General features: G+C 53.4%; 3 protein-coding genes across 3 annotated transcripts; 2 read left to right on the forward strand and 1 right to left on the reverse strand.

Annotated features, from left to right (window-relative positions):
- Positions 1-3,050: 3,050 nt before the first annotated feature.
- Positions 3,051-4,221, forward strand: GLOTRDRAFT_127733 (lysozyme-like protein; the record flags this gene model as incomplete). Its single annotated transcript, XM_007866303.1, has 7 exons — positions 3,051-3,074; positions 3,148-3,289; positions 3,351-3,557; positions 3,610-3,752; positions 3,813-3,926; positions 3,983-4,041; positions 4,107-4,221. The coding sequence occupies 7 exons, from the start codon at positions 3,051-3,053 to the stop codon at positions 4,219-4,221; spliced, it is 804 nt and encodes a 267-aa protein (XP_007864494.1).
- Positions 4,222-7,305: 3,084 nt separating this feature from the next.
- On the reverse strand, positions 7,306-10,088 carry GLOTRDRAFT_127735 (uncharacterized protein; the record flags this gene model as incomplete). Its single annotated transcript, XM_007866304.1, has 13 exons — positions 7,306-7,962; positions 8,026-8,211; positions 8,265-8,336; positions 8,390-8,558; positions 8,611-8,774; positions 8,825-9,085; positions 9,142-9,231; positions 9,281-9,324; positions 9,374-9,403; positions 9,460-9,497; positions 9,546-9,619; positions 9,670-9,966; positions 10,026-10,088. The coding sequence occupies 13 exons, from the start codon at positions 10,086-10,088 to the stop codon at positions 7,306-7,308; spliced, it is 2,145 nt and encodes a 714-aa protein (XP_007864495.1).
- A 143-nt stretch (positions 10,089-10,231) lies between these two features.
- Positions 10,232-15,453, forward strand: GLOTRDRAFT_58711 (uncharacterized protein). Its single transcript, XM_007866305.1, has 12 exons — positions 10,232-10,391; positions 10,668-11,111; positions 11,160-12,145; positions 12,198-12,461; positions 12,510-12,681; positions 12,744-12,986; positions 13,036-13,266; positions 13,320-13,696; positions 13,746-14,097; positions 14,145-14,566; positions 14,621-14,718; positions 14,771-15,453. The coding sequence occupies exons 1-12, from the start codon at positions 10,365-10,367 to the stop codon at positions 14,854-14,856; spliced, it is 3,702 nt and encodes a 1,233-aa protein (XP_007864496.1). The 5' UTR covers positions 10,232-10,364; the 3' UTR covers positions 14,857-15,453.
- Positions 15,454-15,572: the final 119 nt, after the last annotated feature.

Here is a 15,572-nt window from a genome sequence, read left to right on the forward strand (position 1 = left end):
CCACGTTCCCTGGATACGCTGCTCGCGGCCCTCGAAAGTGAGCTCCGCACGGCGCCCATCCTCTAGCCTTCCTCCCCCTTTGTCCAGCTCAGAGTCTGCAGTCTGACTGGAGATGTCTCTGCCGACGCGTCACCAATGGCAGCCTTCGGATTCGATCAACACGATCGGTACATCGATCGTGTGAGTCGTGTGGCGGGTGGCTGTGCCCTTCGCGGTGCCGACGTGTTTCCCGCTCCTCTCCTATTCGAGTCACTCTTTGTGGGCTTGCACTTGTGGGTATCGCGGGCTATCGTGCTCGCTCCTGTTGCGGGTTTGATATCTATCGATGGGGCTAATTATTTTGGTTGTCTCTGCTATTGTGACTTGCTGGACCAGTGATCTTCCAGAACATGCATTTCGTGCGGCGGCGGCTTCTGTATGTGGTCTAGCACTACTATGATTATCATGCGCGTGCTGCTGCTAGTGGAGGGCGCAAGGAACGGTCTGCATAAGTATAGTTATTTGGCTTAGTTTACGTGAGGTACTGTAAATCCACGTAAGTTAGAGACGTCCCTGTCAATGAAGTTCCAAGGGAAGAGGTCGAATCATAAGTTGTTCTTGCTTTCGCAATTGGCGGTCTTCTTGCTAGGTTTCCGTTTCGTTTACGATACGAGTCCTCAGTCAGAATCCGTCGCACTACTGTGAGGCATGGCCGGATTATGATCCTTCTGGAAATCAATCATGTCTATTACTCCGTGTATTTCACACTTCCATGAAGACATGGCGAGATTGCCGTGGCGGTTGACATCGTAAATCGTCCCTGGGCTGCGCCGCGCATCCAGTACCACCAACACATCAAATATCTCCAGGTGCTCTTTCAGCTCGATGCGCCCACCGTCTCAAGAAATGAATCTGACATCTTGTTATGCGAAAAAACCGGTATCGTCGGGTTTTCCAATGCGCAGTGATTCCTGTCCGAATGCAAATCAGCGACACGACAAATCGCGAGAACGTCTCTCCTGGCCCGATACCTTCGCTGGCGAGCACGGGTCTCGGATCTTTCTCTTCTGCGCGTATGCCATACCTCCGGGGCCATGGATCACGGCCAGGCAAGATTATCACCTTAGTGGGTCTTGTCTATTATCTTGCAACTTTCCAACCGGGTGTGGCTGCGGTGCCTGATGATAATATTGGATGGCACATCTCACCTCAGCGTTCATCGAGGTTATGACATTTCCAGTAGATCTGTTTACGAGATCTCGGGGAGATTGGCCTTCTGCTTGACGAACAACGGTCATATGGAGAGCAGGACGATACGACCTTAGCTTCAGCCTTCTGTACTGGGCTTGGGTTATCCAGCTGGTCGGATACTACGCATCTCTCACCAGAACTGAGTACCATTAAGCAGGTGCTTTTCCACCGGTACCGCGCCCGCGGCGCTTGTCCCATCGGAAGGCGTTGTTGACCGTCCGTGTCTTGGTGAGTGTCAGCAGGATGACGCGCTTGCTCCTGTCTGACCAACTTCCGGAGGCCTTCCCTGAGATACTTCAGGTAAGGTATTCGTCGCGCGGCGACCAGCTGCTGATGCACGAGGATCAGTTGACGCGTTCGCTCGGCCTGATTGTGCGGAGGGGAAGTCACTGACATGCCTCCGGTGCCGCAGTAATCGGTATGTCCGAGGTCGTACGATATCACAAGGGTATGCCCCTTGATAGTTGGTCAAGTCGGCGTCCGTGTGTTAATGTGTACCGGGGAATACTCACTGTATATCCAGACTGCTATGTCAGTGTGGCGTCAGCCCTCAGGTTCTCTATACCATAGTCACGTCAATGGGCATACTATCGTATATCATTTCTCATTGGCTCTCACCTGTCCGCTATCTTCTTAGGAAGCTGATTACGCTCGTTGTGAAATACCGGACGTGGAGGGCATTCCTGCACTATCCTTAGGAAAGGTTACGTCCCTGATCTGGCTTAGCACGAGATGGACATGCAGGGCTTATTCTACAGGTGAACTCACCTCTGTAGCTGGTCATGATCATGTAGAACGTCCGCGGGCCTTACTGCCAGCCACAAATAAGGCGCCCATGTAGAGCGCTGGAAGGTTTTTGCATTACTCACGTCGTCCCTCTCTGCTCACTGCTCAGACGTCAACGTCGCGCCGTCCGCGTCCGTCCGTGTCCAACCAGTATACGATACTATCGTCGTGCAACAACGTGCAGGTCGTCCCAATACTCTTGGGTCTTCAAGTTGCCACAGAGAATGCGGTTCCTGAGCCCTGACGCAATACAAGGATTCGGAATCGGGGTTCTTTCAGGTTCTCTCATGGGAAAGAAGTCTGAATGGAGATCCAGCCATGCGCAGCAGGACCAGGATCTGGAACGCGCCCGTCATATATAGGCATTCGTATATGGCTTTACAAACTTGGATGCTTTCTCCTCGACCCTCTGCGCTGACCGTCGCTGGTCTGAGGTCTCCGCTCTCGCCAAGTTGCCCAGCGCGCAGCACATGCCCTTTGTCATGCCGCTCATGCGACGGAGCATCATGCCCGCGAAGGAACCTCAAACGAATCCGATTGGCCGAGAAGGCTCAGAAGCGCACCGCATTTACCCTACAGGGTATTTACCGACTCTGGCCTGCAGCAACCAAAATCCCCCACAAATTCATCCCTATACCTGGAGCCAGTGCTTTGCTGGCCGTTCCGTTCGTATACCTGACCTCAGTCACTCTCTTTTCTCCCCACTGTCGTTTCGATGAAGAACTTTGGATTACTCGTTCTCCTGACCTATGTGGTCGCGGTTACGGCTGAATTGACTCATCACAATCCGCTGGCGCGTCTCGAGAGGCGTCATAGCACGCTGCACAGGCGCAGGAGCACCCCCGCAGAGCGATGCGCGAGAAGAAATTCAAAACCCTCCAGTGCTAGCATCAACGTGAGTTGGTATGCCTAATCTACCCCTGTCAGGGTGTTATGTCAGCCTTTAATTGTATGCCGCTCTGTTCTGTTCCTTTTTCTGTGTAACGTCCGAAGGATGTCAATTATTCAACTTTCTAAGTCGACCATTCAAAAAGATGGCCCCTAATAATGAGCTCCTTGTTCATGCTTTTCACGCCGTAGCACCCTTGGGAACGCATATATGATGCTGATACTTTTATCCCCTATACATAGGTTAACCAAGCGATTGTGAAGACTAGCGCTGCACCTCCCCCTCCTGCGGAGACGCCTAAACCCGCAGACCCTGCCCCCGCACCCGGGCCGGTCCAGGGCCTCATCAACGTGAAATCCAACTGTGGGCCCAGCGGAGCTTCCCGTGCGTCAAAGCCTTCCCGCAGTTGGTCTCGCTAGTTGTATTGACCGGTTCCCTCTTGCAGAGGATGTAACGCAGTACAGTGGACCCAATGGCGGTATCGACTGGCTCAACTGCGGTCTCAACGACGGCGGCTGGAACCCTCCGTACATCCGCGTGGAGGACGTCATCACTATGGACTTAGGCGAAGCTATCAAGGACCCTAACAGCGCATTCAAGGCTTGTTCGGAATATATTCCAATTTTCCAGAAGTATGCTGGAGAGTTCGGTGGTATGTGGACACTCCGCAGGTACTCGCCTTCTTGACTGAAAGGGTACGACAGTCCCTGCGATCATGGTGGCCTCTTTCGCCATGCAGGAGAGTGGATGCAACCCCCACACCGTCGGTGGTGCGGGTGAGCAGGGATTGATGCAGCTGACCTGGGACAAGTGTGGGCAGGCGCCCGGAGGCAACTGCCAGGACGTCGTAAGTGCTCGTCCCTAAGTTCCGTGCTCGATCACGCGGTAAGATACCTGGTGTGTCTAGGACTACAACATCAGGACCGGTACCAAATACTTCTCGGACACGCTGAACGCCAACGGTGGGGATCTTCTCAAGACTATTGCCGGTTACAATGGGTGGTCGATCAAGATGACCTTCGTGCGTGTATTTCCTTGATTGTGTCCTCCATCTCTCCTGACCCGCGTGCATTCTAGGACCAAGCTACTGCCGCCGGATGGGGCCCGTGCTGCCGCTGCCAGAACAACTTGGACTAGTACGTCATCAATATCCTATTCCATGGTTACTCATCTTCACCGGTCTTTTTGCGATGCCTATCAGCCTTCACCAGTTCCTGAACGGATGGTGCCAGAACATCAACGCTTACTCGCACAACCCTCCCCTCGGAAAGTACTTCAACCTGAACAAGTGCGGTCCTCCGGGTGGACCAAACTAACACAGCCTGGCGCTCTCCCTCCATCCCCCCCCCCCCCCGGTTGTGTGCCCATACGGGACCGGGTACCCACGCTGATTCGAACTGCCTGCCTGTAACATTATCTTGCCTGCATACTTCCCTTTGATATACCCTGCAAGCGGAGCATCCTTCATCATTCTAAGTTCCCTGTGTACTACACCCTAGTTGGTAATCCAATGGAATGTTTCCCTTCGATGCGAAATGCCTTCTTAACCCGTGGCTGTGTGAATCTTAAGCTTCAGGCCTCAGGATTTACCGTTACCCATCGTACATTCTGCATTCACACAGCTTCACTAAGTCACTGACAAGCCTACGTCAAGAGAGATACTTCTGCTGCCTATCTGATAATTGACCCGGGTCCGCTTTCCAATTGCAACTCGGTGTCATAGCTGTCTGTCTACCTCACGGGACTACAATTGCATACAATGAGTGCATCCGAGTCCTCCGCGTCATCGCCTCTCGATTCCACTCCGCCGTCCTCGGCTCCCCCAAGCCCTGCTCTGTCAGCGCTTTCCTTGAAGGACATTACGGAGGAGAGCAAGCAGGAGGCGGCGAAGATCAAGGGCGAGGCCAACAAGGCGTTCACGAGTCTGTATACGCGCAATGGCACAGCTTACCCAGGCGCGACGCTGACGAGCATAATGATATTACAGGTCACGACTATGTCCAAGCTGCTAAGCTGTACGGGCAGGCGATTGAGCTGAACCCGGCGGACGCGACGCTCTGGTGTAACCGAGCGTATGCGCGGATTAAGTTGGAGGAGTACGGCTACGCATTGACAGATGCGGGTACGTCTACGCTGCGCCGTTCACATGTGGATTTGGTTTATTGAGCTAGCACCGTAGCCAGAGCTATTGAATTGGACCCGAAATATGTGAAGGCATACTATCGGTGCGGGGGATCAGTCAGACGACCTTATAACTTGTCTTGTCTCACGAGGCGAAGAAATTAGGAGAGCGACGTGCTACTTGCAGACGCTAAAGCCGCAGCTGGCTGTCGCAGATTTCAAAAAAATATCGGCACTGGAGCCACACAACCAGCTCGTCAAGCAGCAGCTGGAGACCACACAGAAGTTGGTGCGGAAGATCCAATTCGAAAAGGTGCGTCTCTATAGTTGCCTGCTTTCGTGGCGTAAATTCCAACTTGACGAACCTCTTGTAAGGCAATTGAGGTCGAAGAGGAGAAGAATGCCGTGGAGAGATGTCTTGAGATCATTGCGGAAGGCGGATGCGAGATGGATAAGGACTATACAGGCCCGAAACTGCCAGTACTGGACGGAGGGAAATACGGCATCAGCCTGGAATTCGTTCATGGAATGATCCAGTGGTTCAAGGACGGGAAGAAGCTGCCTCGGAGATACGTTTGGGAGATTGTGCTCGGCGCGCACTCGCACTTTGTTCAGGAGGAAAGTCTGGTCAATCTGGACCTGCGCGAGGGAATGACGTGCGACGTGATTGGCGATGTTCATGGTGCGTCTTCAAAGTAGAGGAATACTCTTGAATATGACCTAATATGATAATAGGTCAATACTACGACATGCTGCACTTGTACGAGTTAACAGGCGAGCCTACCGAGAATCACTGCGTGTTGATGAACGGAGATCTCGTGGACCGCGGTTCCTGGTCCATCGAGGTGATCCTGACCGCATTTGCCTACAAGTGTAAGAACTTCCAGCGGTGATGTTGCACCGACTGACCGATTGTTCTAGGGCTGTATCCGAAGACAATGTTTATTAATAGAGGGAACCATGAAGCTAAAAGCATGAACCAGCAATACGGATTTGAAGGTGAAGCCAAGCACAAGCACGGAGAACAAACGTACAAGGTCTGTGATCTTTCCGCTCCTGTATGATCCATAACTCACCGCAACGTCGCAAGTTATTCGCGCACGTCTTCACCGCTCGTGAGTGACATGGTACAGCCGTTATCCTCCAAGTTAATGTTGCTCCAGTCCCCCTGGCCACGCTGGTATCCGCAACCAAGCCGCCATCGAAGAAGGACAACTCGATCTTATCCCCTCAGGGTCTTAGAAGATTCTTCGTCGTACACGGTGGTCTCTTCAGCAAAGACGAAGTCACGCTGGACGACATCCGTAACATCCAGCGGATAGGCCAACAACCCGGTCAAGAAGGCATCATGTGTAAGCAATCTTTTTGTTCTGTCTCTCGAGCATGACCTGACAAGAGCCGCTCTTCCGCAGGCGAGCTCCTATGGACAGACCCGCAGGAGCTACCTGGGCGTGGACCGAGCAAGAGAGTAAGTGCTACTTACGGGGATCGACGAACCGGAGACTGAGTCGCGTCTCTTCTATTCAGGGTGTAGGTATTGCCTTTGGCCCCGATGTCACCAAGCGGTGGTGTAATTTGAACGGCGTGACGGGCATCATTCGTAGTCACGAAGTCCGCCAAGGTGAGCAACCTCAAGGATTTCTTATTGGCTTCGCCAACGCCGCTGGTTAGATGGATATGCAATCGAACACGATGGGCTGTGCACGACAGTGTTCTCCGCACCCAACTACGTCGATCAGGCAGGCAACAAGGGTGCATTTGTAAGTCCCTTCCCCCCCTCAAGCCCTCTCTGGCACTCATCCCCCCTGTAAAGATTCGAATCGATTCCGAAGGTAATCGAGAATACATCCAATTTGACGCCGTACCCCATCCGCCGATGAAGCCCATGGCCTATGCTGGTGGCTTGTCGAATCTAATGATGATGTGAAGCGAACACGTCTCGAACGAAACCAAGTGCGAGATTATAGGCTGCCTGTGACGATTGCTCGCCCTCGTATCCACCGCCGCTTTTCAGGCGCCAGTCAAAGCGGTCAATATCACAACAACATCAGAGTGTAGTGGTTTGTCGTTCGCAGCCCGAGCATTGTATTGTTACTGCTGTATCTATATTGGCAAAAATTGCATGGTGTAGTCCGGTCAGAAGCGATTTCGCGCTGTATGCCGAGTTCACGCTGGGAGTCGTTGGGTAATAGCTTAGACATGACCACCACTAGAATAATAACGAAGCAGACAAGACTCCATACAAATCGCCCGACAGAATACAAATGGAGATACACGGCTCAAATTTCAATTGGCTGTCCATCGACGTCGTCCTCCATCGGCTCCCCATCCACGTCTTCCGCCAATGGTTCCCCGTCAACGTCGTCCATAGGCACGCCATCGACATCGTCTTCAATGGGTACCCCATCAACATCATCATCTATGGGTGCGCCATCCACGTCACTGCCCTCGTCCATCGGTTCGCCGTCGGAGTCAGGAGCACCAGCCGGTTCTGTGGCTGGCGCTTCAGCGGGCTTGAATGCATTCGTCTTGAATTTGGGTACAGGGACGGCCACATCTCGCTTCTCCTCGCCAATGGACGCACTCCTCTCCTCCTTCGGCTCTTCCCCTTCTAGCGTAGTACCCTCCAGCCTAGCCCGAAGGCCCGCAGTGAAGTCACCGGGGAACAACATCCAGTCGTCCCAGATATCGACAATCGTCGTGATTTGTTTTTTGAATGTCTCGGCGGTGATCCGGCCGGGGAATGAATGGTAGATCGTGGACAGGTGATCGAAAACGAGGCCTAGTCGCGATAAGAACTCCTGGCGGAACTTCCAGGCCCCTGGTACGGGCACCGCGGAATTGTGCAGGATATCGCAAATGAGGTGTAGTCTCGCTACCTTCCGAGGCACCGGAGTACCATCGACTAGAAGCGACGATACGATAATGTCGGCGACCTGATGAAGAGGTACGAAGGGGTCAGTAAAGTGGAGAACGATGAGTAGAGAGACTTTGCGTACATCTGCAGCGGCTTCAGCATGATCCAGGCTGAAGGCCATGCACCTGGCCAGCTCGCCACGACGTCCCGTAAGAGCACGTAACATGGCTTCGAAGCGTCTCCTAGCAAGCTTCCCGAGACGATTCTTATTACCGTTTTCTCGCTCCGACTCTTCCGCAGAATCGGTGGAGTAGACGGAATTATAACCCTGCGGGTAATTAGTTGGCATAAGAACACGACAATAAAGGGACCAGCACACACATCGTCATTGAACTCGGGCTCGGAATCTTCACCTTTCTTGAGCAATGAACGGTAGTACCTGTTCTTGCGATGCTGGATAACGAGTTAGGACCGGCTGTGAAACCAGTGGCAAAATAAAGCCGCACATTTTTGTTGACCAGAAACGCATACTTGGGATTATGCTTCTCCCTTTCCTTCAGCGTCTCCTCGTACTTCCCGCCATGACCTCTCACTTCCGTCGCGACATTCCTAATGAACTGGTCCGTGACAGGATCCTCTTCATCGCTAGCAAGCCTGCGGTCGCGTTCATAGGGACTGTACGACCGGCGGTGATGGCGTGGAGAACGGCTACGGCTGTCGTACTGACGAGAGCGACTGCGGGACCGCGACCGATATCGGCGGCGCTCCCTCGAACGGCTCCTGCTGTAGCTCCTCGACCGACTGGGAGAGCGCCGAGAGGAGTGGCCTCGATCTCTGTCCCTCGATCGCGAGCGAGAGCGGGAGGCCGACCGTGGCGACCTGCTGCGGCTTCTATCTTTCGTATGTGAACGGTCCACGACTGGCAACGGCAGTCATTAGACGATATACGGGAGATCTGCTTCGTTGAAGGGCGGCTTACCGTACATTGGCTTCGAAGCGACCGGAACCGCTTTGCTCCAGCCCACTCGAAGGACTGAGCCTCCCCAGTCGAATCCATCCAACTCGCGGAAGGCAGCTTCGGCATCTTTGCGCTTCATGAAGGACACGAACCCGCTCAGGCCGGCATTGCGATTGCGGCGGGAGGCGGTCATATCGGCGCCTGGCCCTATGGTATTGTCGCCCCTTGGCCACATGATTTTCACCTGAACGGTAGGGGGTCAGGAGATAGGCGACAGCAACATGAGCTATAAGGACGTACAGAACCAACTGGTCCACATCGCGCGAAGAAGGTCCCGAGGGACTGCTCAGTGACGTGTGGAGGCAGATTGGCAACGAATATATTCGTGGTCTGAGAAGTCCATCAGATAAGCACCTTTATCGTATGTCGGGGTACGTACTTCGGGATCACCACGGTCTTTACTCCCACTCTGCCCTTCATATGCTGCAGAACATTCGTAAGGCGGTGAAGCATAAGAAAGGTAACCACCAACCTGCCAATGCCGTGACTGACCTTCCATTGGCTGTATGGATGCGTGATGAATCTTCTGGGAGTGACATAGGTAACGACAGCACGAACCTCTGCGTGAATATCGAGCTTCACGTTCAGCTTGATCCCTTCATGGGGTGATTAGCTATGAACGTCCGGCAATGAGAGATAGTCACCTTTTGATTTCCTCCAAGAAGGCATCCATAGCACGCTTTCCTTTGGGTCTGGATACGGGAGGAGGGGACGGTGTCTGGGAAAACAGGAGTCAGACCTTCAACAAAACCTCAGCGGGTCTCTCACCTTGAAGTCATCTTGACCAAATGCTCGAGTAGGACCCCTAGAAGAACCTTCCGCCTTGCTCTTCAAGGACGGCGCGTAGGTCGTCCCCGAGTCCGCCTTGACGAACGCCGAACCGGATTTCCTCCTACCAACATCCTCACCCTCGAAAGCGTCTATGAATTCCGCGTAAGCTCTTGCAGCATTCTCCTCTTCCTCCCTCTTCTTTGCTTCGGCAGCCTCCTTCTCTTTCTCCCTGCGCGACTTGCGCACTGTTCCCTGCGTATACGCGGAGACCTTGTGGTCGTCGACCGCCTTTTGCTAGGGTATTCAGCGGTGAGTTAGCGGAAGAGGCAGGAAATGAGCTCAGTCCGTCGCACTGGAAACGGATCGTCTTCGTCGTTGTCAAAGAACGCCGCAAGCTTCGACTTGGTCTTGTCCATTGCCACAGAACTAGAGAAGAGCGGTGCCCGATGCACTCAGAGCGGTGTAAGGCTGTAGGCGTGTCTGGTCTCAGGGAGTCCCTCACGGTCCCAATGTTCACACGGCGCTGTGCTACCACGTCAAGTAAACGAGCGCTTGCTGTAGCGTCCCTCACCAATCCATCCCCCTCTCTAACTTCAGAATATCGGCGACGCTGTTGCAGACGTTGCAAAGTCGTTGCCCAGGTCTAATCCGTCAAAGGCTTTTCGCTTCCGGACAACCGTACACACTTTACTATGGCCCTCACAGCCGCTGACCTCCAGGTACGCTATTCGTTTCCTTCTATATTGACCGGAATTTCGGGTACCCACAGAAATGCTTCTTGGTGTCATTTCACGAGGCTTTGGACTTTCTCTGGGCTTTTGGTATTGTCCGTTGGGCACTGGGGACAGCAGGGTGGATCGCCCACAGTACCGGAACGCGTTGGATCTGCCTTCATGACGTCTTCTCCCATAGTCTTCGCGCCTGCAGGCAATTCATTCTCTTCTTGCACTATTTTGAGGGCTTATTTCAGCACGGACTGATTGAATGCCTTATAGAGGAGGCATGAGCTCGAAGGCGCCCCGGATCCTTTCCCAGCTTTAGGCGATTCTAGTGCACCTGCCCCGGCGCGTCCCATCGGGTCTCCCAATGGTGAACTCAACACCGACTCCCAAGAGGCGTTCCCGTCCTTGGCACCGTCCACTGCACCGGCAAAGCAGCCCGCGACCTCTGCCTGGGGCGCTGCCGCAGGTCCTCGCATCAAGACCACCACGGTGTCGGATTCCATCACGCTCTCTGCCATTGACCTCTCGACCGTCGGCAAGGATGGCAAACCCACTACCCTTAGCGAGGTCATGAAGCAGGTCATGCAGAAGTTCAAGGTCAAGATAGATGCGTCTACGAACCAGAGGACCAAGCAGACGACCTTCTTCCTCAAATCGGAGTCGCAGAAGGAACTGGACAAGGCCAAAAGGAGCCTGACGGCTCTTCTTAGCCCTGTCGTGAGTTGTTCGTGCTTACATATATGCTGCAAATGAACGTTGGATCAGGTCTCCTCGGTCATCAACGCACCGGCGTCTACCATTCCTACCGTCATTGGGCCCAAAGGGGCGACCCTCAAGCAAATCCGTGACCAGACTGGCGTCAAGGTCGATATCCCCCGCAGGGATACCGAGGTCAATGGCAAACCTAACGGACACGCTGCCGCTGCCGAGGATGAGGATGAGGAACCGACCATTCCGATCACCGTCACAGGACCACAGCCCTTGGTACTGGAAGCCCAGGCCATGCTTAATGCTATCATCGCGACCAAGACTTCTAAGGCTACTCAGCGCGTGCGCGACATCCCTGCGCACATTTTGCCTTTTGTCAAGGCTCGTCGCGAATTCTTCCAACAGGCCGCTCAGGGTGGAGAAGTGAGCATGAATCTCAACGCAGCTGCTCGCGAGATCACCGTCAGCGGTGACCGCGAGGCCGTCATTCGCGTCGTGGAAACCATCAAGAGCACCATTGAGTCTTTCCGGACAGGTCTCACGTCTTTCAAGATCCAGCTCCAGAAGAGGCAGCACCGTCTTCTCGGTGGAAAGGCTGTTGACGAGATCATCGCGAAGAGCAAATGCTCCGTCGTCATCCCTGCACCGGAAGACCCTAGCGAGGAGGTCACCGTCTGGGGTCTGGGTCAGGATCTCGCCAGCGGTATGCAGGCTGTGATGGAGAAGGCGAATTCACAGTACATACACGAGTTCCCTCTTCCTGGTCCTATCTCCCTCTCTAGGCAGTACTTGACGTATATGACTCGCGTTGGATACCCGAAGACTTTGAGTGCCGCGCACCCCGGTGTATCTGTGTACACCACCCCTGAGGCGCTGGTTCCGAAGGCTCAGGTCCTGCATGTCGAGCTTATCGGAGAGAAGCCTGCCGTCGACGGTGCTGTGAGACAGGTGTCTGAGCTCATGGGTAAACTCATCGGCGCCACTAAGGAGATTCAGATCGACTGGCTCCTGCACCGCGTTATCCAAGGCAAGAACCCCAAGAAGTTGGTTATCTATGGTATGACTGGCCAAATAGAAACTAATCAGACATTGCAGGTTCAAGCAGTTCCATGAGGCGCACAACGTTCGCGTCTTTTTCCCTCTGGAGTCGGCTGAGCAATCTTCGGTCCTTTTAGTTTACGACCCCACGTCGCCCAACGCTTCCCCCAACCCGGTCGAGAAGGGAAAGCATCTCGAGGACGTCGAGGCAGAACTGCTCAAGTTGGCTCGTGACGCTGCCGATGTCAAGAGCAAGACCATATCTGTAGAGAAGCGCTGGCACGACGCTGTCGTCGGACAAAGCGGGACTACCTTGAATGCGTATGTGCTCTGGCGTTTTGTATCTTCGTCTCACGGAATGGATTGCAGGATCATCGGCGAGGACAAGACGCTCTCCATCAAAGTCGGTGCTGATGCTGGCGATGCGAGCACCGAGGACATCATATTGATACGTGGTGCCAGTGCTGACGTCGAACGCGCGGCGAAGGAAATCTTGCAGATCGTGGAGAACGCCAAGAACGACGAGATCGTCAACAGCTACGTGAGTACAGGTTACCAATGGCCTGCTTACGCAGCATCCTAACATTCGGCCTCTTGGCATAGTCGACCGAATTCGAGATCGACAGAGAGTATGTAGGACGTATTGTCGGTGCTGGCGGTGCTGGCGTCAACAGGATCCGTGATCTGCTCGGTGTCAAGGTCGATTTCAATGACGAGGCTGATGAGAAGGAGAAGGAGGGAAAGAAGAAGAAGGCAGCTCACTCCAAGGCCAAGGTCAAAATCACTGGCCGGAAGGAGAATGTGGAGGAAGCCAAGAAGCGGATCCTCAGCCAAGTCGAGCGTCTTGTAAGTGGACTTGTTGATTGCTGTGGCTCAAGCGCTCAACTTCGTCCAGGCGGATGAAACCTCAGAAATCCTCAAGATTCCCCACCAATACCACTCTGGCTTGATCGGTTCAGGCGGGAAGTATGTCCTTCGCCTTGAAGAGAAATATGGTGTCAAGATCACTTTCCCTCGTGATACGGGCGATGCTGATGGCAAGACCAGAGAGAACCTCAAGGCCGACGAGGTTCTAGTCAAAGGCGGTCGGAAGGGTGTCGCCCAAGCGAAGTCCGAGCTCCTGGAGGTATGTCTTGTCTGCGGCTCCGAAGGTACATGACATGACCCGTTCTTTGTCAGGCTGTCGAATTTGAGAAAGAGAACAACAATATCGTCAAGTTCACTGTTCCTACTCGCGCTGTCGCTAGGATCCTTGGCAGAGGTGGAGCCAGCATCAACGAAATCAAGGACGCCACCGATACGCAGATCGATATCGAGAAAGGACCTGACGACGTGACTCACATCCAATGCCGTGGTACTAAGAAAGGCATCGCTGCTGCGAAGGCTTCCATCTTGGAAATCGCGAACCAGGTCGGAGAAGAGATTACAGCCACGGTCCACATCGAACCGAAGTATCATCGGAACATAATCGGTGCTGGTGGGCAAGGCCTTAAGGATCTCATCGCTCGCTGCGGCGGCCCTGCGGACCAAAAACAGCAAGCAGGTCTTATCCGTTTGTGAGTGATTCCCCGTCGAGTTACCTCCTCGTCTGATCATTCATTACAGCCCTCGTCAAGGAGAAGCGGTCTCCGACGAAGTGCTGCTCCGTGGTGACGGCAAACTCGTGAAGAAACTCCAGGCTGAACTTGAGAAGATTGTCGCAGTGCTGAGAGACCGGGTAGTATTGGGTGTTGAGATCCCTGCCACCCAGCACCGTGCTCTCATCGGCCGTGGAGGCGCTCACTTGAACGATCTGCAGAGCCGTACGGGCGCACAGGTCCAGTTCCCTGGTTCTCGATCGTACAACCAGACCGGTGAACCTGAGAATGCTGAGGAGCTCAAGGACGTCGACCCTGCTAACCTGGTGAAGGTAACTGGTCCACGTGCAGCCTGTGAGAAGGCTATCGAGGAATTGAAAGTATGTAGCCTTGCTCGTCGGCGTCTTTATTGCTCATAGTACTTCAGGCGAGCGTTAAGCCTGCCGCTGCTGCGTTCGAATCTGTCCAAGCCGTTGTCAAGGTGCCCCTGAAATATTATCACTTCGTTACTCAGCAAGGCAACCTGTTCCGGACGCTGCGCTCTTTCGGCGTCCATGTCGAGCAGTCTAGGCAGCCAACGAAGCCTGGGGTGCCCCCGCAACCTCCTCGGGAGGGTTCGACTACCGCTCGTATCGACGATGTGGAAAGCACCGGGACCACTGAAGTACAGTGGCAAGTGGTGCCTAACTACGAGAATGCGGAGGATGGCGAGTCCGAGTGGACTCTGAAGGCTCGTGATCAGGCAGGTCTTGAAAAGGCCCAGAAGACGATCGAGGAGGCGATTGAGCATGCCAAAGAAATGACTCACGTCGGTTTCCTCACTCTTACTGATCGTTCTTCCTTCCCAAGGTATGTATGTATGAGTTTCCAATGTGGAGGACGCTCATATCGTTTCCATCTTAGGATCGTCGGTGCTAAGGGTGCCAATGTCGCCCGCCTACGTGCGGAAAGCGGCGCCGACATCATTGTTAGTCGGGAAAACAACACCATCGTCATTATTGGTTAGGCCCTTTATCCTGTCCATCTTTTCTATCTCTCATGGGTATTTCCTAGGTTCTGAGAGTGCGCTAGAGACCGCTAAAGAAGCCATCCTGAGGATGGCTGCACCTCGGGGGCGAGGACGTCAAAATGATTACTAGTCTGGTTAATTAAGCATTATAATGGATACATCTATGGGTATGGTGAACTGGTTTGTGCTTCCTTTATTGCATATTTGTCTGCGTGATGTCAATATCGCATTGCTGTCCTGTTATACCGTAAGCATCATGAGTTCGGGAGGATCATGGACTCACAACCAAAACAAAAGTTGACGTTAGGCTGGGTCACCACTTGGAGTCTACTGTAAGCTTTAAAAAGCAAACATTTGCTGGGACCATGTATTATGGAACGATCGATATCTTGATTTCACATTTCACATGTGAAGAAGGAATTATAACGATTATAACAATTATCTGTTGCATTGAGACATAACGCAGGTCTACTACAACCACTTCAGGTCCTCCATAACATCCTCCATCCGCCCACAAAGTTGAGAAGCGAGATCCATCAGACAAACACTCCTCTCGCTGGCAGACATCCACCGAGCTCAACGAGCCCAACAGAAAAACCCCGCCAAACGTCCTCGAGTTCCTCCGAAGAGGAACATGTTCTCAGTCATACGAGGGAGTGCGGATGTCATCGAATGGATTTGAAGGATGTGGCATGTGTAAACATGCGAGACTCGAGTTAGTACCTATAAAATAGATCCTAGCTGAGTATGTTCTGAGGAAACAGCAATGTCCGAGGGCGCCTTTTATGCTGCCTGGTGTTTAGGGCAGGCTGGAAAATTGTCCGGGTGAGGAGAAGACCGGCCGAT

This window comes from Gloeophyllum trabeum, assembly GCF_000344685.1.
Source record: "Gloeophyllum trabeum ATCC 11539 unplaced genomic scaffold GLOTRscaffold_00004, whole genome shotgun sequence".
In the NCBI taxonomy this organism is placed as follows: domain Eukaryota; kingdom Fungi; phylum Basidiomycota; class Agaricomycetes; order Gloeophyllales; family Gloeophyllaceae; genus Gloeophyllum; species Gloeophyllum trabeum.

Coding starts and splice junctions, on each gene's coding strand:
- GLOTRDRAFT_58711 (XM_007866305.1), top strand. CDS start 10,365: ATGGCCCTCACAGCCGCTGACCTCCAG. Junction 11,112..11,159: donor CGGCTCTTCTTAGCCCTGTC/GTGAGTTGTTCG, acceptor ACGTTGGATCAG/GTCTCCTCGGTCATCAACGC. Junction 12,146..12,197: donor CAAGGCAAGAACCCCAAGAA/GTTGGTTATCTA, acceptor CAGACATTGCAG/GTTCAAGCAGTTCCATGAGG.